General features: G+C 42.6%; 1 protein-coding gene across 2 annotated transcripts in view; it reads left to right on the top strand.

Moving 5' to 3' along the window:
• The window catches only part of grin2bb (glutamate receptor, ionotropic, N-methyl D-aspartate 2B, genome duplicate b), a 92,259-nt gene extending 73,948 nt beyond the window's left edge, over window positions 1–18,311 (top strand). Inside the window, exons 9-15 of one of the 2 annotated variants that reach the window (XM_046048336.1) lie at window positions 1,254–1,379; window positions 2,684–2,913; window positions 4,522–4,682; window positions 6,532–6,719; window positions 12,282–12,520; window positions 15,611–16,613; window positions 17,598–18,311. In XM_046048336.1, the coding sequence (XP_045904292.1) occupies window positions 1,254–1,379; window positions 2,684–2,913; window positions 4,522–4,682; window positions 6,532–6,719; window positions 12,282–12,520; window positions 15,611–16,613; window positions 17,598–18,004 (2,354 nt within the window). In that variant the 3' untranslated portion in view covers window positions 18,005–18,311. Of the gene's footprint in view, window positions 1–1,253; window positions 1,380–2,683; window positions 2,914–4,521; window positions 4,683–6,531; window positions 6,720–12,281; window positions 12,521–15,610 lie in introns of both variants that reach the window. The other variant, XM_046048335.1, reaches the window with a different exon arrangement.
• The last annotated feature ends 5,773 nt before the right edge of the window (window positions 18,312–24,084 follow it).

The following is a 24,084-nucleotide window of genomic DNA, read 5'->3' as shown; positions in this document are numbered from 1 at the left end:
TTCTGGCAGATGGCTGTCCACAATATTTAGGAGTGCGTTCATGGGAATTTTTGACCGTTCTTCTAGAAGCACATTTGTGAGGTCAGGCACAGATGTTGGACGAGAAGGCCTTGCTTGCAGTCTCTGCTCTAATTCATCCCAAAGGTGTTCCATCGGGTTGAGGTCAGGACTCTGTACAGGCCAGTCAAGTTCTCCACACCAAACTCGCTTGTCCATGTCTTTATGGACTTTGCTTCATGCACTGGTCATTTTGAAACAGGACAGTGCCAAGCCCAACCCCTGAAAATCAACCCCACACCATAATCCCCCCTCCACCAAAGTTTACACTGGCACAATGCAGTCAGGCAAGTACCGTCCTCCTGGCAACCGCCAAACCCAGACTCTAGCCACTCGTCCAGTGGCAGCGTGCTTTACACCACTGCATCCGACGCTTTGCATTGCACTTGGTGATGTAAAACTTGGATGCAGCTGCTTGCCCATGGAAGCCCATTCCATGAAACTCTCTACGCACTGTTCTTGAGCTAATCCGAAAGCCACATGACATTTAGAGTTCTGTAGCTATTGACTCTGCAGAAAGTTAGAGACTTCAGGCACTGTGCGCCTGACCATGCTCTGTGATTTTATGTGGCCACCCACTTAGTGGCCATGGAAGTGATTGGAAAACCTGAATTCAATGATTCGGAGGGGTGACCTAAAACTTTTGGCAATGTAGTGTATAGAGTTTTTTTGTAAATACATTGGATGTCTTTTGCTGGAAACATAACTGTAAATCTTTCAAAAGTTGGCACTGATGCTATTAACTCTAAAGTTCTGGAATAAAATATAACTGGCAAACTATCTGCTGATAAAGATCATGTGATACAGTTGAAAGATCAAGAGCAGCTACTAAATGGACCTTTGTAGTGAGATTGTTTTGTTGCTAGGGTGTTGGTCACAGACTATTTTGTGCGTGAAAACTGCAAAGCAGAGTGCATCTGTCCATTCACACCTACCTGCCTTCCTCTCAGTTTCTCTCTTGAGAAGTGCTTGTTAGTGTTCACACATACTCAGAGAAAATCCATCAACGTGCAACAATGAGCACACAGTGCATAACATCTGCATAAAAATAATCATGTTGATACCAGGGGGTGATTTTATCATTTTCTTTCATTTGGTTTGATGACCTTCCTCTCTCTGTCTTCTCACAACCCTCCCTCTCTCCCCTTTCCTCTTCTTCTGCACCCTGATCCCCGCCCTCCCTCTCTGTGTTTTAGAACCTTTCAGTGCTGATGTCTGGGTGATGATGTTTGTGATGTTGCTGATCGTGTCGGCCGTGGCTGTGTTTGTGTTTGAGTACTTCAGCCCGGTGGGTTACAATCGCTGTCTGGCAGATGGGCGAGGTGAGAGGATTGTTCACACAAATACACACACACACACACACACACACACAGACACACACACAAACACAAGCTCAGACCCAGCCAATCCATGCTCCAAAAAGGTATCAATGAGGTACAATTTCAGGCAATCTCATGTGCTACAATGAATACTTAGTTGGCATGTTTTGATACCTTGAATGCACCATTTGAACGGAGCCCTCCATGTGCTAAATTACTTTGACAATCCCTTCTGAATGAGTGCCACTGGAGTGCTGGGACTTGGAGTACTTATCTACATGTATAGTCACTTAAGCTCTTTCACTAATGAAAAGTATCATTGACAAGAACCAGATAGTTGATCTTAAGTATTCTTAGCATCACTGTGTGAACAAAGACGCCTCTGTTCTCGCATTACAACGTCTTTTTGTGCCATTCGGCGATATGTAGGGCCGTAAAACCGATGAATACACTTAAGTAGATCTATTACCATACATTGAAAATATGTGTCACATTTAATGTTGTCTGACAGTATGGAACAACACTACCCTGTTGAATCAAATTCGGTTCCAGCAGGCCGTTCAAATCAATTTGCCCATCAAAATCAATGGTTCAGATTCAATCTATTTGTTTTCCTCCAGGTTTTATACACCCAGCTCTGTGTGACTCTCAGGATTGCATTAGCCTGGCACAACGGCAGCCACTCAAGATAAAATCAGATATCAGAGAAGTGTTATATTGCTGCTCACAGCCATTTTTATCAAGGACCAGAGGGGATAAGAGTAATGGTGTTTGATTTGGAGTTATGTTTCCTGCAGTACTGTTTTCTGAATGTCTCCTGTCACGACAACAGGGTTTGGTGTGTGTGGTTTAATCGCTAGGTTATGTAAGGCTGTTGTCCTATACTGCAGCTCCAGCTGTACCATAATTGTAGCCTGCTGTGTGCCCATCTACCCCCTCCCTCTCCTTTTCCCTGTCTCCGATGGCACAGAACTACAGTAGGTAGTTTTTCCATCCTGCTACATTGTGATACTGTCACAGAGGTAGGTGGAACAGAGTTAGTCTGTAACAGTTGGTTGTCACTGCAGCAGCTGGAAGAGCGGATTTGGACCGTACAGCACATCTTGTGATCACTGACATTCTAAAGGATGGGAATGAATCTAGGTTTTGTTGCCGCCATCCATCATGTGACTCCCGCAATGGCAGTCATGAGTAAATGCAGATAAAGTGAGGCAGTATTTGTGAAACTTCTTACATCGTGCTCCTACTTTCATCTTTCTTTGTCCCTCCACCAACCCCCCTCTTTTATGTCACTCTTTCTCTCCCAGAGCCCGGCGGTCCCTCCTTCACCATTGGTAAGGCCGTCTGGCTGCTTTGGGGTCTGGTTTTCAACAACTCCGTCCCTGTGCAGAATCCCAAAGGTACCACCAGTAAGATCATGGTGTCAGTGTGGGCCTTCTTCGCTGTCATCTTCCTGGCTTCCTACACTGCCAACCTGGCTGCCTTCATGATCCAGGAGGAGTATGTCGACCAGGTGTCGGGCCTGTCAGACAAAAAGGTGTGAATTCATGGCAATGGGAAGGGTTGTGGGGTGGAGGAGCAGGTGTGTCAAAGTACGTAACATGCGGTGGGGACGGATACCTGAGTTTAAGAGAGAGTTCATCATTTAGGACGGCAACTAATGATTACTTTCATTATGTATTACTTTATTTTTACAGGGTAGGTTTCAAATAATCTATTTATTAATTTTTTGGATTCTTCCATTAATTGTTTAGTTCACTGGTTCCCAACCTGACATACCACCACAGCACGATTAGACGAGAAGTGCCCCATGACTGACACCACCCATCATGTTTCAAATGTGTTCATCTAAATTGATTTGAAAGTAATTTATTGAAATATTAGTGAAATATTTTTTCCATGCAATCGAATCATGAATGTTTTTCTAGGTTTGGTCACAAATATAATTGTATGTCTACAGTTTGGAGGGACACAAGCAGCATGTTTCAAACGTTTATCCACCACTAGTTTTCATGCACTTTCAATTGCAACAGGTTGCCTTCATGGTGGTGGGAAGAGTGTCTTGTGCAGTCAGCCTGCTGTGGCTGGTTGTCAATTGTGACAATAAATATACTAAGTTAAAACTAAATTAACCTCACTGTATGCATTTGTTTTCCTCCTAAACATAAATATGTGGATATATTTTTTAATAAAATTATTATTTAAATTTTTTCAAGTTAGCTGAGCTATTCCAAAGTCTTTCCAGGTGCCCCTGGGTGTACCCAGGGGCACCAGGGGCATCCTATCCCCCAGGGTACTCCTACCCTGCCTGGGGCCTGTTTTGTCTAACCAACAGTCCGAAACCCAAAACACTCAATCTGCAAAGACATGAAGTGAAGACAAGCAGTAAATCTTCAGATTTATAAAGCTGGAAACAACGAATTTTGTTAATGCTTAAAAAATTATTAACACTGTTATGGATCGATTCATCTTTTTGAATAGCTTTTCTATGAGATTGTGCCCCACAAATAAACTTGATCAGTCGACTAATTTAGAGCTGAAACAATAAATTGCATTTAGAAAATGAATCAGTTGCTATTTTTATAATAGATTCTTTAATTTAAAACAATTTTCAAGCTGAAATTCCAAAGTGTTACTCAGCTCCAGCTTCTTCATTGTGAGGATCTGCTACTTTTCTTTGTCTTATGTGTTCGTAAACTGAAAGACTGTTGTTCAGACAAAGCCATCACCTCGGGCTTTGGAAATTATGATTGGCATATGTCACTTTCTTCTAACATTTTACACACCAACCGACGAATCAATTAATTGAAAAATAAAATTAATTTATCAGTAATGAAAATGGTCACTAGTTGCAGCCCTAGACTTAATCATTTCAGCGCTTGTATGCTTCCAACCTGAATGGTGGATCTTTATTTTTTTTATTTCATCTAGTGTACAGTACATATTTGTCTAAAACGTTTGTCTGTCTATTAAGCACAATGCTAAGCATTTGGCTAATTTTGAGCTTCCAAAAGCATAGTCCCGTACTCCTGCTCAACAGTGCATTAAAGGCTATTTGATGCGGCTCAGTACCTTTTCCATGCTAACGAGCACTCCTCTGTCATTTTCTCTGTGTGGTTCCTTTTCCGGAAAACCCCCACCACAGTTCCAGAAGCCTAACGAATTCTCGCCGCCATTCCGGTTTGGCACGGTGCCCAATGGGAGTACAGAGCGCAACATCCGCAACAACTACCGGGACATGCATACTTACATGACCAGCTTCCACCAGAAGAATGTAGATGAAGCGCTGCACAGTCTGAAGACCGGGTGAGGAGGAGAGAGATATAGGGGAGGATGGATAGACAGATGGGGGATATGAGGAAGGAGGGAGTTGAAAGGATCTCTGCATGAAGAAAAAAAGAGACAGTGTTATGGAGCTGTGAGGTCCTGTACTGATGCAATATAGAGAAAAGATGATCAAGGAATAAGGAGAGGGAGACAGAGGAAGAGGGAGCTTTCTGGGCAATGTGGGTGGGCAGCCAGTGAAGCTGTGTATCTGCCTGCCACTGGCGCCCAGAAATAGCAGTGTAGCCTGTAGTTGCTCTAAAAGCTTGCTAATATTCACTCTCTCTGCCTCTCAAAGTAGCTGATATCTTTCTTTCCTATTCACACTTTCTCTCTACCTGACTTTCAATGTATTCATCAACTGCTGCTAAAGAATTAAGAATGCAAAGTAGTGATGTACCTTTGGTGTTTGGTCAGAGTTTGAGTGACCACAGAGGTCTGTAGGGCCCTGAGGCACTGTTTGATGGCAGTTTGTTACCAAGCTGGAGACTGTCGTGTCAGTTTACCCATATCAAATCCCTCAGGGTTGATAAGAATAGAATATAATACAGGGTGTCCTCGGGATATTTTTCATCTGAGATGTTATCCCACACAGATCCTGAGACACTTTGTCACTGGTATTTACAAAAAAAACAGCACAAGATCCAACTTACCTGTTTCAGAAGCTTTCAATCACATCTTCCACGGTGGATGGAGTTGCTCATTTGTCATGGAGATGATTTAGGTTTTACCATGTGACTGAAATTTCATACTAGTTTACTTGTTAATACCTAAATTAGGTACAACGGGCAACTCCATTCGCTGAGGAAGACCATAGGAAAGTTGGATCTTAATAGCTGAAATAGCATGGCTGCTGTTTTTCCTTGAGAGTCATTGTAGGGATATGTTTTTTTTTTAGATGTTAGCATTTAGATGGTCTTTGTTTCAGACTAGGGGGCTTACTTTACAATACTACAGAAAACCCAGGAACAGAACAGAATAGAATAGATTAGTCAGTGATTATATCCTAAATCATTCCCTACCTGGTTTCCCGTATTTACTTTCTGATATTTTACTGGAGTGTAATATAAGTGAAATATCTAAATTCTCACAATGAAAACAAAAACTTTAGTGTCTATAGCATGCACACTGCCTTTTCCTGAATATCCCTCAATGCAATGTTTTGCCTTGTAAAACTACATTTCATGGAATCATACATTTGTAATAATTTCCTTGCAAGTTTCCCTAAAATAACTATGCAGTTTGTCATTATATATAACTAAAACAATTGTTACACTTTCACATAATTAATTCCAATTAAATGCTAAGCTAGTGTTTTTTAGTCAGTGCGCAGCAGGTCAGCTGAATATGCAAAAATGTGCACAGGCATGCATACAATTACACAAGAATGGAGTTTCCAATAATAAATTAATGAATATTGACATGTAGCAGTTGTTACATGAGAATTACTTTTACAAATAAACTAATATCACTGTCTGTATGCTTTTTTTAAATGCTCTCTATTATTAGTATCAAATTACATACAGTAGTTCCAGTAAACATTCTAGAAATTATATGGAAAAACCCATAAACCCATAAAATGAAGTGTTATCCTATGTCATTAACATTAAAGTTGGGCAACGCTACACATCAATGATGATACAAATTATGGTGAGCCATAAATATCCTAAACTCTCAATCTTATTATAAACTATCGAGTGGGAATGGTGAATTAGTGAACAATGGAGTGATTTTGGGCACATTCATTCACTGTCACTATGATGATTGAAGGTACAAGAGGCTCCATAACACAATGTAAATCGGGTTCTTCTCACGCATGTATGCTCTTCAGCAAACTAGATGCCTTCATCTACGACGCTGCAGTGCTGAACTATATGGCCGGCAGAGACGAGGGCTGTAAGCTGGTCACCATCGGAAGCGGCAAGGTGTTCGCCTCCACCGGTTACGGCATCGCCATCCAGAAAGACTCGGGCTGGAAACGAGCTGTGGATCTGGCCATCCTCATGCTGTTTGGAGATGGTAAGGACTAAAATTACAATTATTTTATTTGAATGAAGAAGCCGTATAAATATCCTAGAGCCAAAGCAATAATAATGAAATGTCTAGTTTGCTTTGATTTTGATATACACTAACAATCGAAGGTTTCATAGTTGCTGTTGTTGATTGCCACTTTACTATCATATTCATACTTTTTTTTTGAGATAATGGTTTGTGTCCTATCCTTAAAGTGAATATCCCATAGATAGACATTATTTAACCATCTAGAAGGTGTAATGTTTACAGTACAACCAAATAGATCCACTATTTGTAAGAGATTGTAGCCGTAATTCATTTCATTCAGCATAAACAATAATTCACTTTCAGTGTTGAATCACAGTTTCAAGAAAAGCACAATGATCATTCAGGTTACACTCTCATCAGTGCAGTAAGGTTGGGGGCGCAGAGTCATTGAAGTAACTGTGAAGGAGCTGTGACTCAGAGGGTGGTCGGTGCTTGTTACGGTGACAACCCAAGTGCCTGCTGGTAAATCCCAGCAGTCAATGAGGCTGTGGAGCTGCAGGATGAGGCCTCCTGACTCAGGTTGGCACAGTTCAGTCCTTAATCAACAGTGTAGATGGGAAAGTTTGAGTGTGGAAGGAGTTTGTTTATTTGGTAACTCTGGAGGCTCTGGCAGCAGTTTTGGCAAGAACAGGAAACTCAGACCTTAACTGAAGATAGGCAGAAGGAGCTCTGTGGACAACATCAGTCTTGAAATGCTGAAGCCTCTGGGTATTGTCGGTATGTTGTGATTGACATTTTTCTACAGTGTCTTCGTGGATTATAAGAACAGGGCCCACAGGCTGGCAGACAGGGGGAGGTGGACTCATTCTTTAAACAGGGAAACCTCGACACTTTAGCATCTTAACAAGGACAACATTTGAGAGCTTTCTGATATGAACCATATGTTCACAGTCGATTTCACAGTTGGTCCACACATTACTATACCAGTTTGACATGTTAAATGTAAAATCCCTCTCCTGACTAGACTAGTGGATACTTGTCTGATAGCTAGTAAGCCAACTTAGAAGAAGCTCAGCCTAGGAGTTTTAAAAGTGCATAAATAATTTAAACCCTTTACCAACTCCATTGGCTGATAAGTGATGTGCAGGAGTAGGCAACTGTGAGTGTTTATAAGCAGCGCGTGTCTTTATAGAAAATATCACCGTAGCACTGTGACATCAGCTTATCAATTCAACACTGCAGTGGCAGTATATCTCTGATTACACCTCCACCATATCATGTGAATATTTATATAGTGAAGAGGTTGAATCCTGGGTCCAGCTAGTGTACAGCAAGGAGAAAGCACAGCAATGCTCTCAATTTGTAGGTCGGGTTTGAGCCCCAGCTGTTGTTGTGTGTTTTGGGTAGTGACCGAGAGAAGCCAGCAGGGTGTCTGGCATCACTCTGAGAGAATGACGAGGTCAGTGATCCATGAGGGCCTCTGTATCGAGCTGCTGCTCCGTCATGATGAGAGGACTGAGCCAGTTGAGGTGGTTCGAGTACATGGTTAGGATGCCCATTTGGCACCTCTGCTAAGGGGACACAGAGGTAGGGGATCATACACACTAGAGGGCCATTTCCCATCAGTCTGGACAGATAATGAGACGCAGATGATGAGACACAGATAATGAGACAGTAGACCCTCAAGTACAGACATGTGAAACTGAACTTAGTAGTTTGATGTCCTGGAGATGAAGTGAGCCTCTTTAAACGCGGTGCAATATGATGTTAAAGTTTACAAAATATTACAGGAAACCATCTGTGACATTTTCTATTTTCTTAAAGTTTTAATTTCTGCTATTAAACAAAAGAATTCTTATTAAAAAAGCTTTTTCATTTGATACCTGTTATCACGTGATTAGAATTACACACTGAGGTCACATGATAATAACTGGACTGTTCACTAGATGACGCGCGCATGAACATGCATTAATATACCACCGTGTGACGGTATGCTAATAAATGTTCATAGGAGCATTTTCTAGTGTGCCGACTCTATTTTTCTTTGGTCCAGTACCTAGTATTCATTGCGTTTGGATGTGCGTGCTTTGGTATTCTATTTAAATAACTGAACTGTTGTCAAAACAACTGAGCAGACATTGGACGAAAGCCACAAGATGTGTTTGAAAGCTTCAGAAAAAGTAAATGGACCTTGAGATGAGAATTATTTAGTCAAACGTCTATTTCCAAGGTCAAGAAGGAACCATCAAGCTTAAAATATTTAAATGTGGCTTCTTTTATTATAGGCTTACTGTAGTACAGAAATATAATAAAAATAAAACAAATATAGTAGAAATAAAAATTCACATTGGATCAGACTTGGTCTAGAGAGAAAGGTTAGTAACAGTCACAGTAACTGTCCATCCATCCATCCTTTAGCTATACCCACTTATCTTTTAGAAGATCGGGGGACTGGAGCCGATACCAGCTGACATTTGGTGAGAGGTGGGGTTCACCATGGACAGGTCAGCAGTCAATCACAGGGCTGACACATAGAGACAGACCTACGGGCAATTTAGAGTCGCCAATTAACAAGACGTTTTTTTGTACTATGGGAGGGAACCGGAGCACCCGGAGGAAACCCGCACAGGCACAGGGAGAAAATACCAACTCCGGACATTTTTCTATTTTCACATTCTATGGCCCCTATAATGAATCAAATCATTAAGAAAATAATCAGAAGATTAGTCAATAATTAAACTAATCGGTTGTTGCAGCACTATCAGTCTTCACAGTGGCACCCTCTAAGAAGAGCTACAAGACTTTGGTGGGAAAACTACGTCTCTGCTTGCCCAGTTGCCACAGTGGCCGTTTAACAGTTGTTAGAAAGTGACAGAAAATGGACGGATGAGCATTGTAAAGCATATTTGTTGTTGACTGACAAGTAAGATCGTTTTTATGTTTGCTGTCAGAAATGTAATAAATGTATTCAAACTGTCAAAGCATTACTCTTATTGTATTATCTATTTCAGTGTATTCTGTACTTCCTTCATTTATGACAGGTGAAGAGGTCCTGCACACAGAGAAGGAATGAAGTTCTATGGGGAACAGGGATGTGGAATAAAAGATTTTATGTAACACCGGCCTTGGTTTCCTTAGCACTTTTTACATTTTGCATCTCGGGAAAATCTGTAAGCATGTAAAAGAAATGATTGTCCCTGATATGAATCATTGCCTTTGGAGAATACACCTACAGCAGCACTCCACCTCCAGAGACAGTATGTGCTCCATACGGCTCACCACCACCTGCCAGATGATATACAGCACGCTGACACATGCCTTCGACATGCGATCACTTTCCATTCTTGTGTGTGTGATGGATGGAAGGGTCACTGCAGAGAGAACATTCACCTTGGATCAGATCTTTAGGAGCCAAATGGATTCAGACCTCGACATACACTGCTGAGTGATGTACACTGAAGTGGCAGTGTCTGCATATATGTATATATATCTTGTACACATCTTGCATACGTGTGTGTATGCAAGATGTGTGTGTGTTTGTGTACATGGGGTGTGTTTGTGACATGTGACTGTGTGCATGCTTGAGTGTGCGTTCCCCAAAAATCAGACATGTCTGCATAAATTTTATTAATGGGAGTAAAGTCTTATTGTTCTGTCAGCTGCATACATGAGGCCAACACAGCAGACATTACCTCTCATTACTTCATGTAGACTGTTTGGCTGTCAGCACACAAAGGTTTGTCCAGGTTAGGAGATCAGACTCATTGTTGTATGGTCATATCTGTCCCGTCCTGTTAACAGTCAAGATATGAACATGTGTCATATGTGCCGTGGGAGAGGACCACTATATCTGAACAGATCCAGGATCAGGAGGGGGGGTGGGGGATGGGAAAGATGATGTGTAAGAATGGAGGGAGGATTAGAAAGCAGAGAATGATATATATATAATATAGATTTAAATTACATTATAGATTCTGCTTATTGATCCAGTTCCAGTGATTGGATTTGATTCATTTTGTTGGGTCGAAAACAAGTACATACAGATTTACAAGGATAGAGTGTCTATCCTGCCTTATTTTCTTCAAAATCTGATCAGAACGATCAATAGTGTCAGAGTAAATGCTGATACTGGAACTGGTTCAAAAAGGACACCAATTTGCAGTTCCCATTGCTGGTCATCCCTAGGAATTGTTTGTTTCTTGGTTTGTTTGTTGTTTTTTTTCAAAATCTGCAAGTATTGCTGGGGCGTTTTTTTCGAAGACATTACAAATCAAATAGGCCTTTTTCACAGTAGCCATTTTGACTTGTCATACTAGAAAAAACAAAGGTGCTCCTAGTGAGATAGGTACTTTAATTTCTGTCCTTTGAAATGCAGTTATCACTAACTCTTTACACTTTCTTATTGAAGTTTGACATTTTGAAGAGAACACATATTCACTGTCTTTCCGAGAATTAGATGAGAAAATTGATACCACTCTCACGCCTGTGAGTTAATTACGGATCTGGAGGCAATTATCTGAGCTAGCTTAGCATAAAGAATGGAAGCAAGGGGAAATAGTACCCCGGCTCTGCCCATAGTTTAAAACTACACCTACCAGCACCTCTAAAGCTACTTAATTAACCCATTGTATACCATTTCTTTAATCTGTTCACAACCTGTACAACAACCTGACTCCCTTGAGTCGTCAAACTGAAGTTGCCAGGCTTGGTACCATTGTACAGAGACCTATACTAAAAGCTGTGCTCACCAATTGGATCTGGCAAACTGACCTAAGCTAACTGTCTCATGGCTCCAGCCCTGTAGTTAAAGCACAGACATGAGAGTGGTAACTTATCTTCTCATCAAACTCAAACGTTGAACTAATTTTTTCATGAACAAAATAAATGACAGCCAGACGCCTCAAACTTTTTTTGTAAGGTGCACATCAGCATGATAACAACTGATGACCAATCACCATAAGACTGCCACCTAATAGTGCACTTTCTTTTCACTGAGGTTCATTTCGGTAAGTCGTAGTTAAACCTAGTTAACAGCTGACACAAACGCACACACTCATCTGAATAAACAAAATCTATACACAAAACACTGTTATGCAAGCAGTGGGAAAATATAAACCCCCTTCATCACACACACAAAAAACAGACTATCGGTGCAGATCAAACAAATCTCTCTGGACGTGTCCTCCCCCCTTAGCAGTCCCCCCAGAGATATGGAACTAAGGGGGACACATTTTAAGGCGGAAACGTTCATCACATGACCACTAACACTTCCTCCCTGAGGACTTTAAAGTCCCAGCAGGCAGGTTTTTCCCACAACAAGGAAGGGATAGCCTTGCATAAACAATCCTTAATGAGGAAGATCCTTGTGGGGACGTTCAGTCAGAATAATGCAACTTGACGTTCATTGCACGTACATGAGACCTGAGCTGTTTTTGGCTTGCTTTTGTACTCACACCAACATGGTCAGACACATATGGGCAAACTCATCCAAGTGCATAGGTCACACAAACAGGAACACAAACAGTAACAGCAACACATCGGTACAGTAACCTGTATATGTGTGTCTCTCCTGTCCTCCAGGTGACATGGAGGAGTTTGAGGCCCTGTGGCTGACGGGCATCTGCCACAATGAGAAGAACGAGGTGATGAGCAGTCAGCTGGATGTGGACAACATGGCGGGGGTCTTCTACATGCTCGGGGCTGCCATGATTCTGTCATTACTCACATTCATCTGTGAACATTTGTTCTACTGGCAGCTGCGCTTCTGCTTCATGGGCGTGTGCTCCGGACAGCCTGGGTTCACCTTCTCCATTAGCAGAGTGAGTGAGCACGTGTTTTATTTTAGGTCTGACCTTTGTCCTCCTGACAGAAAGATCACAGGAGAGGTTGTTTTAAAACCACTGGCTGTGGTTGAGGTGTATCGAGTCAGTCAGTTGGATATGATGACTCACCTAACTTACCTGTGGCTTTTCTAACCCAGGCAGTTGTTAAACAACAAAACACAACTCAAGAGCATCCTGTGCTATACGGGGAAAAACAAAATCTACACTATTTTAAAATTAAGAAATGTTTGTTGGGAATAATTGCACTGATGATTGCAAAAAAAGTATTAGAAAAAGGTGTTAAATATGATAAGCTCTTTACAGAACAGTTAAACGGCTAACCAGTGAAATCTATGAGGTGTAACTGACTGCAACTACTGGCGTACAACAGACAACAGACGTTTACTAAAAGTTAAGGTGTAGGTATGCTCAAAAGAACCACATCTGAAGGCTAAAGTGCTTATAGCTGTTGTGAACGGCCGCACTCGAGGGTGGGTTGGATCACCTGCTGTGACAGAGAGGGGCAAGATGCAATAATCATCTCTCAAAGGCATTCTTTGTGTTGCACTCATTTTTACACACAAAACTAATTAGGCTAAAAATGAAAAAAAGAGCTTGAGAGAGAAGCCTAACCCTGTTGTCCTAACTTTGTCACCTCCACACACCTTTAGGGCGTGGAGGCTGTGGCTAATCACAGCACGTTAGTGGACGTGATTGTCGCCTTGTCAATTTTGGAAAGTTACAAAAATTGTCGGACGTAGTAGTGTGTGTGGTGGTGGTGGTGGTGGGGGGGCATTCGGTTAAAGGCAACTTCAACTCAGAATTTTACTCAAGTCAAAACTATGTCACTAACTTTTCTGACTTCATCGAGGCCAAGAGTGAACACCTAGAACGTGAATAGTCTACTTAAGCATTGCATCAGCCTCTTCACCCATTAAGGACAGCAGAAAAACAACCAAACTCTGATGTGCACATGTTGCCTGGACTGACAAGTTTTATTGCTTGTGATGACCATCGCTATCGATATGTTGGTGGACAACGACACCAAGCAGCATCAGCATGCACGCATCACTTAAGCCTCAGTCCCTGACAGGGTTAAAAACGCCCATAGTCCACTGTTTGTAAACTTCACGTTGCTGAAATAAAAGCTACTTACTATGCCGCACATTCTCAGCTGGTGACCTGAAGGTGTGTTTGTGTGGATTTCATAGAGCTCATCTCAGCGTGATTATGACTCTGTTCAAATGGGTCACTTAACAAGGTGTCACAGTGTTATTGATGCAGGCTATTTAGGTCCATATAAATAATCACTTGAGGTGTAAGTCATTTGCATAATGTTACCTTTTAAGAGTGGGGTGGGGGTTGTCATTGCATGCAAATTGTCTCTATTATTATTTGTCTGAGAACAGGACACCAGTGTTTATGTGTTTGGTGGTAGGGCTGGAGGTGTTTCTAATTGCAGTGTCATTTGGTTGACACTAACTCATACTAACCTGACAGAATGTGAAACACGTCTGGCCTTGAGCACTTCAGCTACACACACTCCCTCTGTCTTTGCAGTTTGAGGAAACTAATATTTTTATGCAAAACATTGCATGGTAGCTTTAAGATTCACTCTGAGCTCTAACATGCTTGAGACTGATTTAACTTGTTGCAACATTCATTTTAAGAGCATACACATTTCAAGAGTGGTTCTAAAGCCAGATCTATTTTATACATTTCCATGCCTGGTTTAGAACTCAAGTTGTGGTGTGACAAAGAAAAGATAAAAGAAGAAAAGAAGTGCAGCATTCAAGACAATTGCAGTTCATATATTGTGTATAGAAATTGTAAGGATGGACAAGTGATGAGACTACAAAGGGCTAATAAAATACAGAGGAAGAAAAAGAGATCAGTTAGTGAGAGTCATGAGAAAGAATAAAACTGGTAGCAGGACAAAGGCACAGCGACACAGCAGTGTGCAAGTAACCTCTGTTCCATTACCTTTCACAGCAGCTGTAGTAGCAATAGATGTAGAGAGATAAAAACAGACATTCCCATTGGAGCGTCTGCCGCTCACTTGAGCACCCGGAAACGGAGATAAAACAGACACAAAGAGAGAATGGAGGCATAAAAGAAAAGAGGGGTGACGATTCAGATTCATGAATGTAGCTCGGCGACGGGGAAAGTGACTAAGAGACAGACAGAGACTGTTTCTGACAAGTTGACGCCTTTGAGGAATGCTGGCCCGCACGCTGGCTGGTGGGTAGTGCGTCCTCGACCTTTCGGATTTGGCTGTCGCCTCGAACACTGATTCCCTCAGCGCCCATTTGAACACGCTTGCTTGACTTCACTCGCAAAGTCTTTCCCCTCTCTTGAAAATCCTGCTCTTACCAACCAACCTAAACAAACACATGCTGATGGATAATGACATTTTGAATAGATGATTGTTAATTCACGTGTCTCTGATATTGACAGAAAGTCAAGCAAACTTTTACAAAGTGATTCATTTCCTTGAAAAAGTTTTTTTCACAAAAGGAAAAAGAATAAAACAATCCTGGTAGAAAGCCAGCGGCACCAGTGTCAGCTGAATTTAAATTACATTGATTAAACCTATTGATTGGTGGTCACAACCATGAGCTTACTGCACCCTTGTGTCAAGGCTTTGATCGGCTCATTCCCCTCTCCCTCAGTTCTCTTTATCTGAGGTGGAGTGCTGAGCAGCAGCTATGAGGGTCCATGCTGTTCCCCTGAGAAAAGTAATTTATGAACTCAGCCCCTGTTACTGTTTAATAGCGTGTAAACAAGAGGGTGGTCAGAGAGAACATGGCAATGCATTAACCTCTCTCTGCCTCTGTCTGTCTCTGTTTGCCTCGCTCTCTCTGTCTGTCTATCTGTCTATGTGTCTGGTGTTTGGCTTCTTCTCTCTAACATTAAATTCCCTTTGTTTCTTGATTCCTTACTACTGCCATACATTTTACTGTTGTTTTCTTCTCACCTGGGCTTCATACCTTACCACTCTCACTTGTATTCTTTCTTCCTCCCATGGCCTGTCTCACCCTCTCTTTCTCTCTCTACCTCCCTTTTCTTCTAATTTTCACACTCCAGGGTATCTACAGCTGCATCCATGGGGTACAAATCGAGGAAAACAAGTCAACCATAGACTCACCCTCGGCCACCATGAAGAAGAACATGAACAACACCCACTCCAACATCCTGCGGTTGCTCCGCACTGCCAAGGATATGACCGCCGTCCCTGGCATTAACGGCTCTCCGCATGCCGCTCTGGAGTATAGCCACAGCGGTCGCGACTCGGCTATCTATGATATCCAGGAGCATCGGCGCAGCTTGGTGGGTCACCCTGTAGACTGCAAGCCAGCGCCACCCTACCTACCAGAGGACAACATGTTCAGTGACTACATAAGCGAGGTGGAGAGGACTTTTGGCAACTTGCCCCTGAAGGACAGCAACCTGTACCAGGACCATTACCTGCACCACCACCCGGCCTCGGCTCTGGGTATGTCCGGCCCCCCGCCTAATAGGCCGCGTAGCTTAGGCAGTGCTAGCTCGTTGGAGGGGGGCATGTTCGATTGCGACAGTTTAGGGGGAGGGGTAGCGCCCATCTTTACCACCCAGCCCCGCCCCTCCATGACTCACAGGAATACCAATAAATTTGACCTGATCGCCGGCCACACCCCTGCGGATTCCAACCAGGGTGGGTTCAAGGGAAGCAATGTGTACGGGAGGTTTTCTTTCAAAGGAGGCGCCTCCAGCACGGGGTTCATCGGGGGTCACGACAGGTACTGTGGTGGGGGTGGGGGAGGCTCGGGGGGTGATGATGGGAACATTCGCTCTGATGTTTCGGATATCTCCACGCACACTGTCACCTATGGCAACCTGGAGGGCAACAACAAGCGGCGTAAGCAGTACAGGGACAGCCTGAAAAAGAGGCCAGCCTCGGCCAAGTGCAGACGGGAGCAGGACGAGATAGAGCTGAGCGGCTTGAGGAGGAGAGCCCACCACCACACCGTCCACCACCACTTCCCCCACGGGCCTCAGGCACACCGCACGGTCTCACCTCCCCTGGAGCGGAAGAGGGGAGGAGGAGGGGGTAATTCTTCACCTTACTTGTTCCGCAAAGACAAAGAGAACCTGAGGGATTTCTATGCGGACCAGTTCCGCTCCAAGGAGGGCAAGGCCAAGTGGGAGCAAGAGGGTGGAAGTGGAGGAAGTGGTGTGGGCGGTGGTAGCGGTGGTGGTATCTGTAAAAGCTTAGTACCTGTAGAAGACTTCCTCAAAGGTAAAGGCAAGACACTGGAGTGTAAAGGTGGGCTTGGCTCAGTGTCGGCAGGGCAGCAGGCCCACACCTGCTGGGAGAAGGGGGTTTCTGGGATAGGAGGAGGGGGCATAGCAGGGGGTGACTGGGAGTGTCGTAACTGTCACAGTGTGTGTCACCACGGTGGTGGCGGCACGTGCCCAACTAGCGGAGTTGGGGGTAGCAGCAGTCGCCCCAGCTCCGCTAGCTGCAAACGCTGTGACTCCTGTAAGATCCAGCCAAGCAACCTTTACAACATCAGCGAGGATAATAACATGGTGTTCGCTGGAGGGAAGAGTAGCATAGGACCCAACCAAACACAAACTCAGGCACAGCGCAGGAAGCTAGGGCCAGGTGGGAGGGTGTTACGGAGGCAACACTCCTATGACACATTTGTGGACCTGCAGAGGGAGGGGGCAGGCCGCATGGGAGGGGTTGGCGGGGGTGTTGGGGGGCAGTTTCCCCAGCCCCGAAGTGTGAGCTTGAAAGACAAAGACCGCTTCATGGAGGGCCCCAGCCCTTACGCTCACATGTTTGAGAGGTATGCAGGTGAAAGAGAGTCTTCCATGTTCGGTGGAATAGGCGGGGATAGGGCAAAAGGTGGTTCCTCCTTCACTTTGTTCCGTGGAGGTGAAGGTGGGTTGCATCAGCGGTCTGTGGGGGAGAGAGACCTGAGGGACAGAGATAGAGCTATGATGGGAGGTGGGGGCTGTGGTGGTGGTGGTGGTGGTGGTGGCAGAGGGGCCGGGACTTACTCCTTGTCTAAATCTCTCTACCCAGATAAGGTGAACCAGAACCCCTTCATCCCAACCTTCGACGACGACCAGTGTCTATTACACGGTGCCAAACCGTACTACATCAAAAAGCCACAGACGCAGCAACAGCAGCAGCAGCAGCAACTTCTCAACAACAGTCGAGGAGGAGGGGACTTCCGCGGCTCCATTGGAGTGACTTCCTATTTACCTGCATCCGCCACAGCTGGGGTGATGTCCAATGTGGCCCCCCGTTTCCCCAAAGATCTGTGTGTGGGCGGGGTGGGAGGGCCCATGGGGAACCACCACGGGGCCAGCAAGCTACTGCCTGTGGGCAGGGACACGTTAGGTTTGGGGCAGGGACAGAGACCCTTCAACGGTGCCAGCAATGGGCACGTTTATGAAAAGCTCTCCAGCATTGAGTCAGATGTCTGAGGGTAAAGATGGAGGAAGGAAGAGAGAGAGAGAGAGAAGATGAAGTGGGTGAAGAAAAGAGGGGGACAGAGAGAAAACATACAGAGGAAAAAAGAGAGAAACAGCACAGGCTGATGACCTCTCTGTGGAAGAAAATGAGGAGACACGATTCTGTGTGTTGTTCTCACTCCACTAAATGGAAAGAATTTGGACGATGCACAGAGGCCACTGCAGGCTAAGCTGTGGTGAAGTCCGGCGGGAGACAAGTTTTTAATGAGAAGAGAGGATTCTGGTGCTGCTCCGACGCTCAGAGAAAGATAGGGATGGAGGGAAGGAGGGGGGAAAAGTGAAATAAAATCTCCAGTCTCTGCTCTCTTCACATGCTTATTGTCTTTCCCTTCCTCCTGCAGTTCTTTAACAGCAAAACATTTTGTTTAGCAACAGAAATACAATCATGAATGAGAAATCAACACTTCTGTTGAAGTAACAGGGTAAACTAATAATAATTGTATTGATAATGTTGATAATATTATTGAATATTATTCCGGTGTTTAATGATGATCGATTTGGATTGTTTTTCAATTACATTTATTTAAATAGTTCATGTTACATATTTGTATGATGTTAATTCTTTCTTAGCTTACCAATATTACAGGATACTGGTAGACCAGTTTTTTGGGGGGGGTTCCTGTAATTTGGACTCTTCTTTGCTATTAATTCTTCATGTTTGATTTTTGATACTTTTCTTACTTTTGAGTGCCGTGAAGTGTATGTGAAAGGCATGACTTGCTGAGTACATTCTATGTACTTAATACATTTGCAAAGAAGGTATTTTTTTTCAGCTGCAGAAGCAACATCATCATACTGATTTGCCATTTACGCTAGTTTTTCTTCTCGGCAGTACCAAATGGGTCTCACATTTTGAGCTGGATGTGCCTTAAAGGATTATTATTGATTTTCCACACATAAAATCTGTTGAATCTGTTCCACCTGAAATCAATTAGCCAATTGATTTGAGAGTGATAATATACCTTAAAACATCTGGTATGAAGGTAGAGTGTAATGAGCATAACAAACTTTTAGGCATTTAACAGATGTAATAATACAAAGTAAAACATAGAAATCTCTGCATTAGAGGAAGCTTAAATTCCTACATAGATCCCAAACAATAAAAGCAACCAATGGCAGGATCACAAGGGTTAAAACCACAGTGCCATGATAAATAAACATTCCTATTCCCCCCAAAAGTCAGGTACAACCTACAACACAGCCGTCCCGCTGTATGTGAAGAAATATGATTTAGAAATAAAATATGGAAGCTTCTCCTTGTACTGTTAACTACACAATTAATCTAACTACATGTCAATTTCTTTAAATTGTTCTAATAAGCTCAGTAAGCTTTATCACTCCACATCTCCTCAAACCCCACTGTTCATTTTTTGCATAACAGATGACCCAGGAACCAACTATCCATTAAATACACTGAATGACATCCAATGTCCGCTTGTTGCTCTCATTGCGTTTCATTGGGTCTGACTCAATTGGCCGTGACAGTTTTGCTGTTCAGGACAGGAACATAATGGACTCTCTGTGAGGCCTCCGTTGCTGGGATGAGCAGCCTGGCACAATAATTATTTCATGATTACGGCTATAAACCCTGCCTGCTGTATTAGATGGTCACATTTGAATGATGGGAGGAAGTGTTGAACATTTTCTCTCTGCTGGTGTAAAGGACCACAGCGGGCTCATAATTTCAACCACACTAGTACACAGTCCAAGAATCTCATGACTTAGTCTTAAAATTTATTCATAACTTACTTTACTCTTTATAGCATGTCATATTGTTATTTTTCTAATAAAGACAAGCGTTTCAAGCTTGTAAATGGGGTAAAAAGTGCAAAATATTTGCACTCACTATACAGCTACTGAATACTGTTTTAAAGGAATAGTTTGACATTTTGGGAAACATTTTGCTTCCGTGCCGAGAGTTAGATAAGAAGATTGATGTCACTCTCATGTCTGTACAGTAGTTAGGAAGCTCCAGTCGGTTAGCTAAGCATAGCATAAAGACTGTAAACAGAGGGAAACAGCTATCCTGGCACTTTTCAAAGATCATCTAAAGCTCACTGGTCAAGCGTTATATGTTGTTTGTTTAATCTGTGCAAAAAAACCTGTAAAAATTACATTTTGTAGGGATGTTTACATGTCTTTATTGTCATCACCATGATGTGGCCAGTCAAGAAATAGTCCGACAGTTTTTTGGACAGATCAAACAAGTGACCTGCGGAGGTGCTGGTGGGCATATTATGTTGCCTTTGGACAGGGTAGTTGTTTCCTCCTGTTTCCAGTCTTTTCTTCCAGGCTAAGCTAAGCTAACAGGCTGCTGGCTGTAGCTTCATATTTAACACAAGTATGAAAGTGGTATTGATCCTCTCATCTATCTCTATTTCCCAAAATGTCAAACTGTTCCTTTAAGAGAACCAGGTTAATATAAGTCTATACCTTTGTGCACTCAGTGATCATTTCTCCCATAATGTTGTTCAAGCTCACACCTTTCACCAAACAGAACATAAAAAATTATTTCAGTATGTACTGTAACCTTGATTTCTCCCTCCACCGGACCATAATCTCTATCACATGCTGAGATTTTGATGAAGGAAAGAATTTGCCCTCAAGTCTAAGGTCCTATGTGGAATGTGTCAGCTGCAGACATCTGAGGAGAAAAATAATAAAAGAGGAATAAACAGCGTCCTTAAAGCAGGTGGTACATTTAGTAAAAAGCTTTGCCTTTGTTACTGATGGACGTGTAGTTATTTTGATCAAAAGGCAGGTCCCAAATCCACAACATTAGACACACAGGGCATCGCTGCTCTAACACATTAAACATAGACAAACATAGAAGTTATGTTTAATTTACAACATCTCTACCATTAAAATATTGTAAGTTACAATTTAAGACAACTATTCTCCTTTTCCAGTTATTTGTTGTCACTTAAACCTGATGTTTAGTAATTTTGCCAAACCAAATTTTAATGCCTAAGCACAATCTGACTGAATGGGTTCAATATTGATTTTGTTGTACATCCCAGTCAAAACTTTAGAAGACTTTCCTAATCTTGCTTGACAAGTCAGTATGTATGATATTAGGGGTCTCTAGTGTTTGTGAGGACTTGCATGTATACACTTAGTTTTTTTCTTCATTTGTGTTTTTTATTCTTAACTTGTAGCCCAGAAAAAAATGGGCGTTTTTGAACAATATTTGAAATTTTTTCAATTTCATTGGTACTGATGATCCATGTAGTACTGTAGGTGTGTGTGTGTGTGTGTGTGTGTGCGCGCGCGCACGCTCGCGCGTGTGTGTGCGCGTGCTTGTTTGTGCAAATGAAGACACCAATATAACAGTCTCAGTTTAGGTTATGAACTACTTAATTAAACATGGCTAAATTTTATTAAAAATTTCACTAGGATAGAAAACAATTTTTATTGTTAATGTTAAACAAAGATCAGTTTTCTTGACAGTTCGTGTAAATGCTTTTAAACAAGGTTGAGGTCTTGGTTAATACATTCATTGTCACTGAAGAAGCCTTCATCTCAACTACTTTTCCTATTTTTTCCTTTAAATATCTCAGTACATTTCATTATTTCTGTTATTGTATGTGCCTGAATACATACGCTTAATTACCTCTGTGTGTGCTCATATGGAAGAGAGACAGAGTGTGTGTGAGAGATAACTGTTTATTGTACTTGTATTATAAAACTGTATGTAAATACTTTACCTCACGCTCATGGACTTTTGATAAAAACTGTACAAACGGCAGAGAATAGATCTATTTGGGATAAATCTTTGATTCGTAGGTCCCCTTGCAAAATTGCTTTTGTACCGACTTCAGGCCAAGATATGTGCAATCATTTATTATTACACAGATAAGTAAAGGTTTGTTGATGTGTTTTGATTTTCTTTTTGGATTGAGTCAAAGACTCAAAGGCTAAGAAGGTTGTTTTCTCAAAGGAAAAATTGTAAAGCACCATCATTCATTGGTACACAGAAAGCACAAACGATTATCTATTGCCTTTTTACAAGGTAGTCTCGTTTTTTTTTCCTCTTTGGCTAATCTTCTGTTTTTGTGTTTTGCCAGAGCAGATCGAACAACTCCACCACTGAGCTGTACAGATTGTGAAAAATGTACATACAACAAAAATCTAGTTCACCCTCGCATTTTTTGTATGGAGAGAAATTACTTGTGTGAAGAGAGTATTTCAAATTTGATTGAATATTTAGTAATATTGAAAATGAGATTAAACACAGTCAATGTGAAAATAAGTGCTGAGAAATATTATTCTTCTGTCTCTTTGGAATAAAAGTGTTGAGTATTAATAAAAAATAAGAAATCTCAAAACTGACTTGTCTTGTTCTTTTATCCCCCCCCAGCATATTTTTTAAAATAATTTGTTGTGTCCACAGGTTGCCAGCAAACAACAGGACTCCTCTCATTGTGTCGTGTTTATATTTGACATTCAAATGCACTGAGTACATGTTGTAACAGATCATGTTATTATGTCCCATAGGTCATCAGTGGATCTTGGTTAATGGCCGCAGTGTCATCTTCTGCTGTTTCATCGCATGTATTTGTTTGCTTCTCTCCGTGTTCTCAGAAACAGGCCCCTCTCTCCTCATGTGAGAGTGATGTTACCCACCATGCTGGAAAAGTGTTTTTTGTAGACCAAAGACAAAATGAATAAATAGGCTTGAGGATAAAAAGTGGTGCGAGATAGGGGGTGGGGTCGGGCGGGGGTATTGAGGGAAGGAAGAAGTGATGCAAACTGAACCGAGCAGCAGAGATCAAAGCCCCCGCCCCCCCCCCCCAAAAAAACCTCACTCCCCCTCACTCCTCAGACTCTCTCTTTACTCTGAAAGCCTTGTCCAGCAACAGGAGTTATTTAAAGAAACCTGCAGGTTTGAAAATGTACCAATGCCTTGTGTATAGATTCGGTGGGAGAATTTTAACATCTGCAGTCCCGGATGCTGCTGAGAACAAGGTGAGGCGGTACAAGTAATCTTTTAATCAGTTTTAGCTCGTGCTTCTTTAAAAAAAAAAATTGTTACTATTTTTTCTTTCAGCCGTCTATTCTGCTTACTTGTTCGCTCCTTACACACAACCCAACAACCTCCGGATGCATTGCAACACATGTAACTACTTCTTGACAATTAACTGTTACCTAGCAACTGGCTCTTTTTCCAGAGATGGGGAGGGATGAGGACGAGGAGGCGGGTGTGGTGGTGGTGGTGGTGGGAGGGGAGTGTAGAAAGAGAGAGAGAGAGAGAAAGAGAGATTTATACAGTATCCCCACAGCATCTTAACTGGATTGGATGCAACAATGCATTGACAATACAATACCAAAATGGAAAGTACAGCCTGAGCTTAACGCCCACACATAGCAGCATAGGGAGGAGAGAAGAAGAGAAGTAAAGGGAGAGAAATAATGAGGAGGAGTGGTGGTTGATGTACAGATTACAGTATGATGGAGGGAAAAAAGGGGGATTGAACCCATGCAAGGGAATCACAGGGAGACAGAAAGAGGACTTGACAAGCGGCGAGTGTGCAGACGCAGGTTGAAAATGAGAGAAAGTGGGTGGGGGAATGGGGGGGGGGCAACCTGCAGTATGTGGTGTGGATGACAAGTGGAGTTGTAGAATAGAATCTGAGAGAAACTGGTTGCTGTAGAAACACTTGGCAAAGTTTTAATGAAGGCATAAAGTTCGGATGCCTGTGCCCACAACATGCGCACACACGCACGATCGACAAACACAAACAGTATACAGTATAATTATGTTAGCAGATAATAGGCACCCCCTGCTGGGCCCATGAGGACCGTTTCTGACTTCAACTGAGAAAAACACCGAAAAGATCAAGTCTCCATGAATCAGCTGTAATGTCACATCTGATTACGACAGCGGGCGAGCACTGACACCCTGTGGCAAAAACACGGCATCCCCTGGTTTCTGTATGTAGTTAATGACACGGTACACAGGCAGATGAGAGTATGGACTTGGCTTCTCTAACACTTTCCTGTCAGTTTGTTTATAACTGGAGTTCAAGGCG

The sequence above is a fragment of the Micropterus dolomieu genome, linkage group LG04 (assembly GCF_021292245.1).
Source record: "Micropterus dolomieu isolate WLL.071019.BEF.003 ecotype Adirondacks linkage group LG04, ASM2129224v1, whole genome shotgun sequence".
NCBI lineage: Eukaryota > Metazoa > Chordata > Actinopteri > Centrarchiformes > Centrarchidae > Micropterus > Micropterus dolomieu.
Note: the sequence above shows the minus strand (reverse complement) of the source record. Positions and strands in the feature narration are given on the sequence as shown.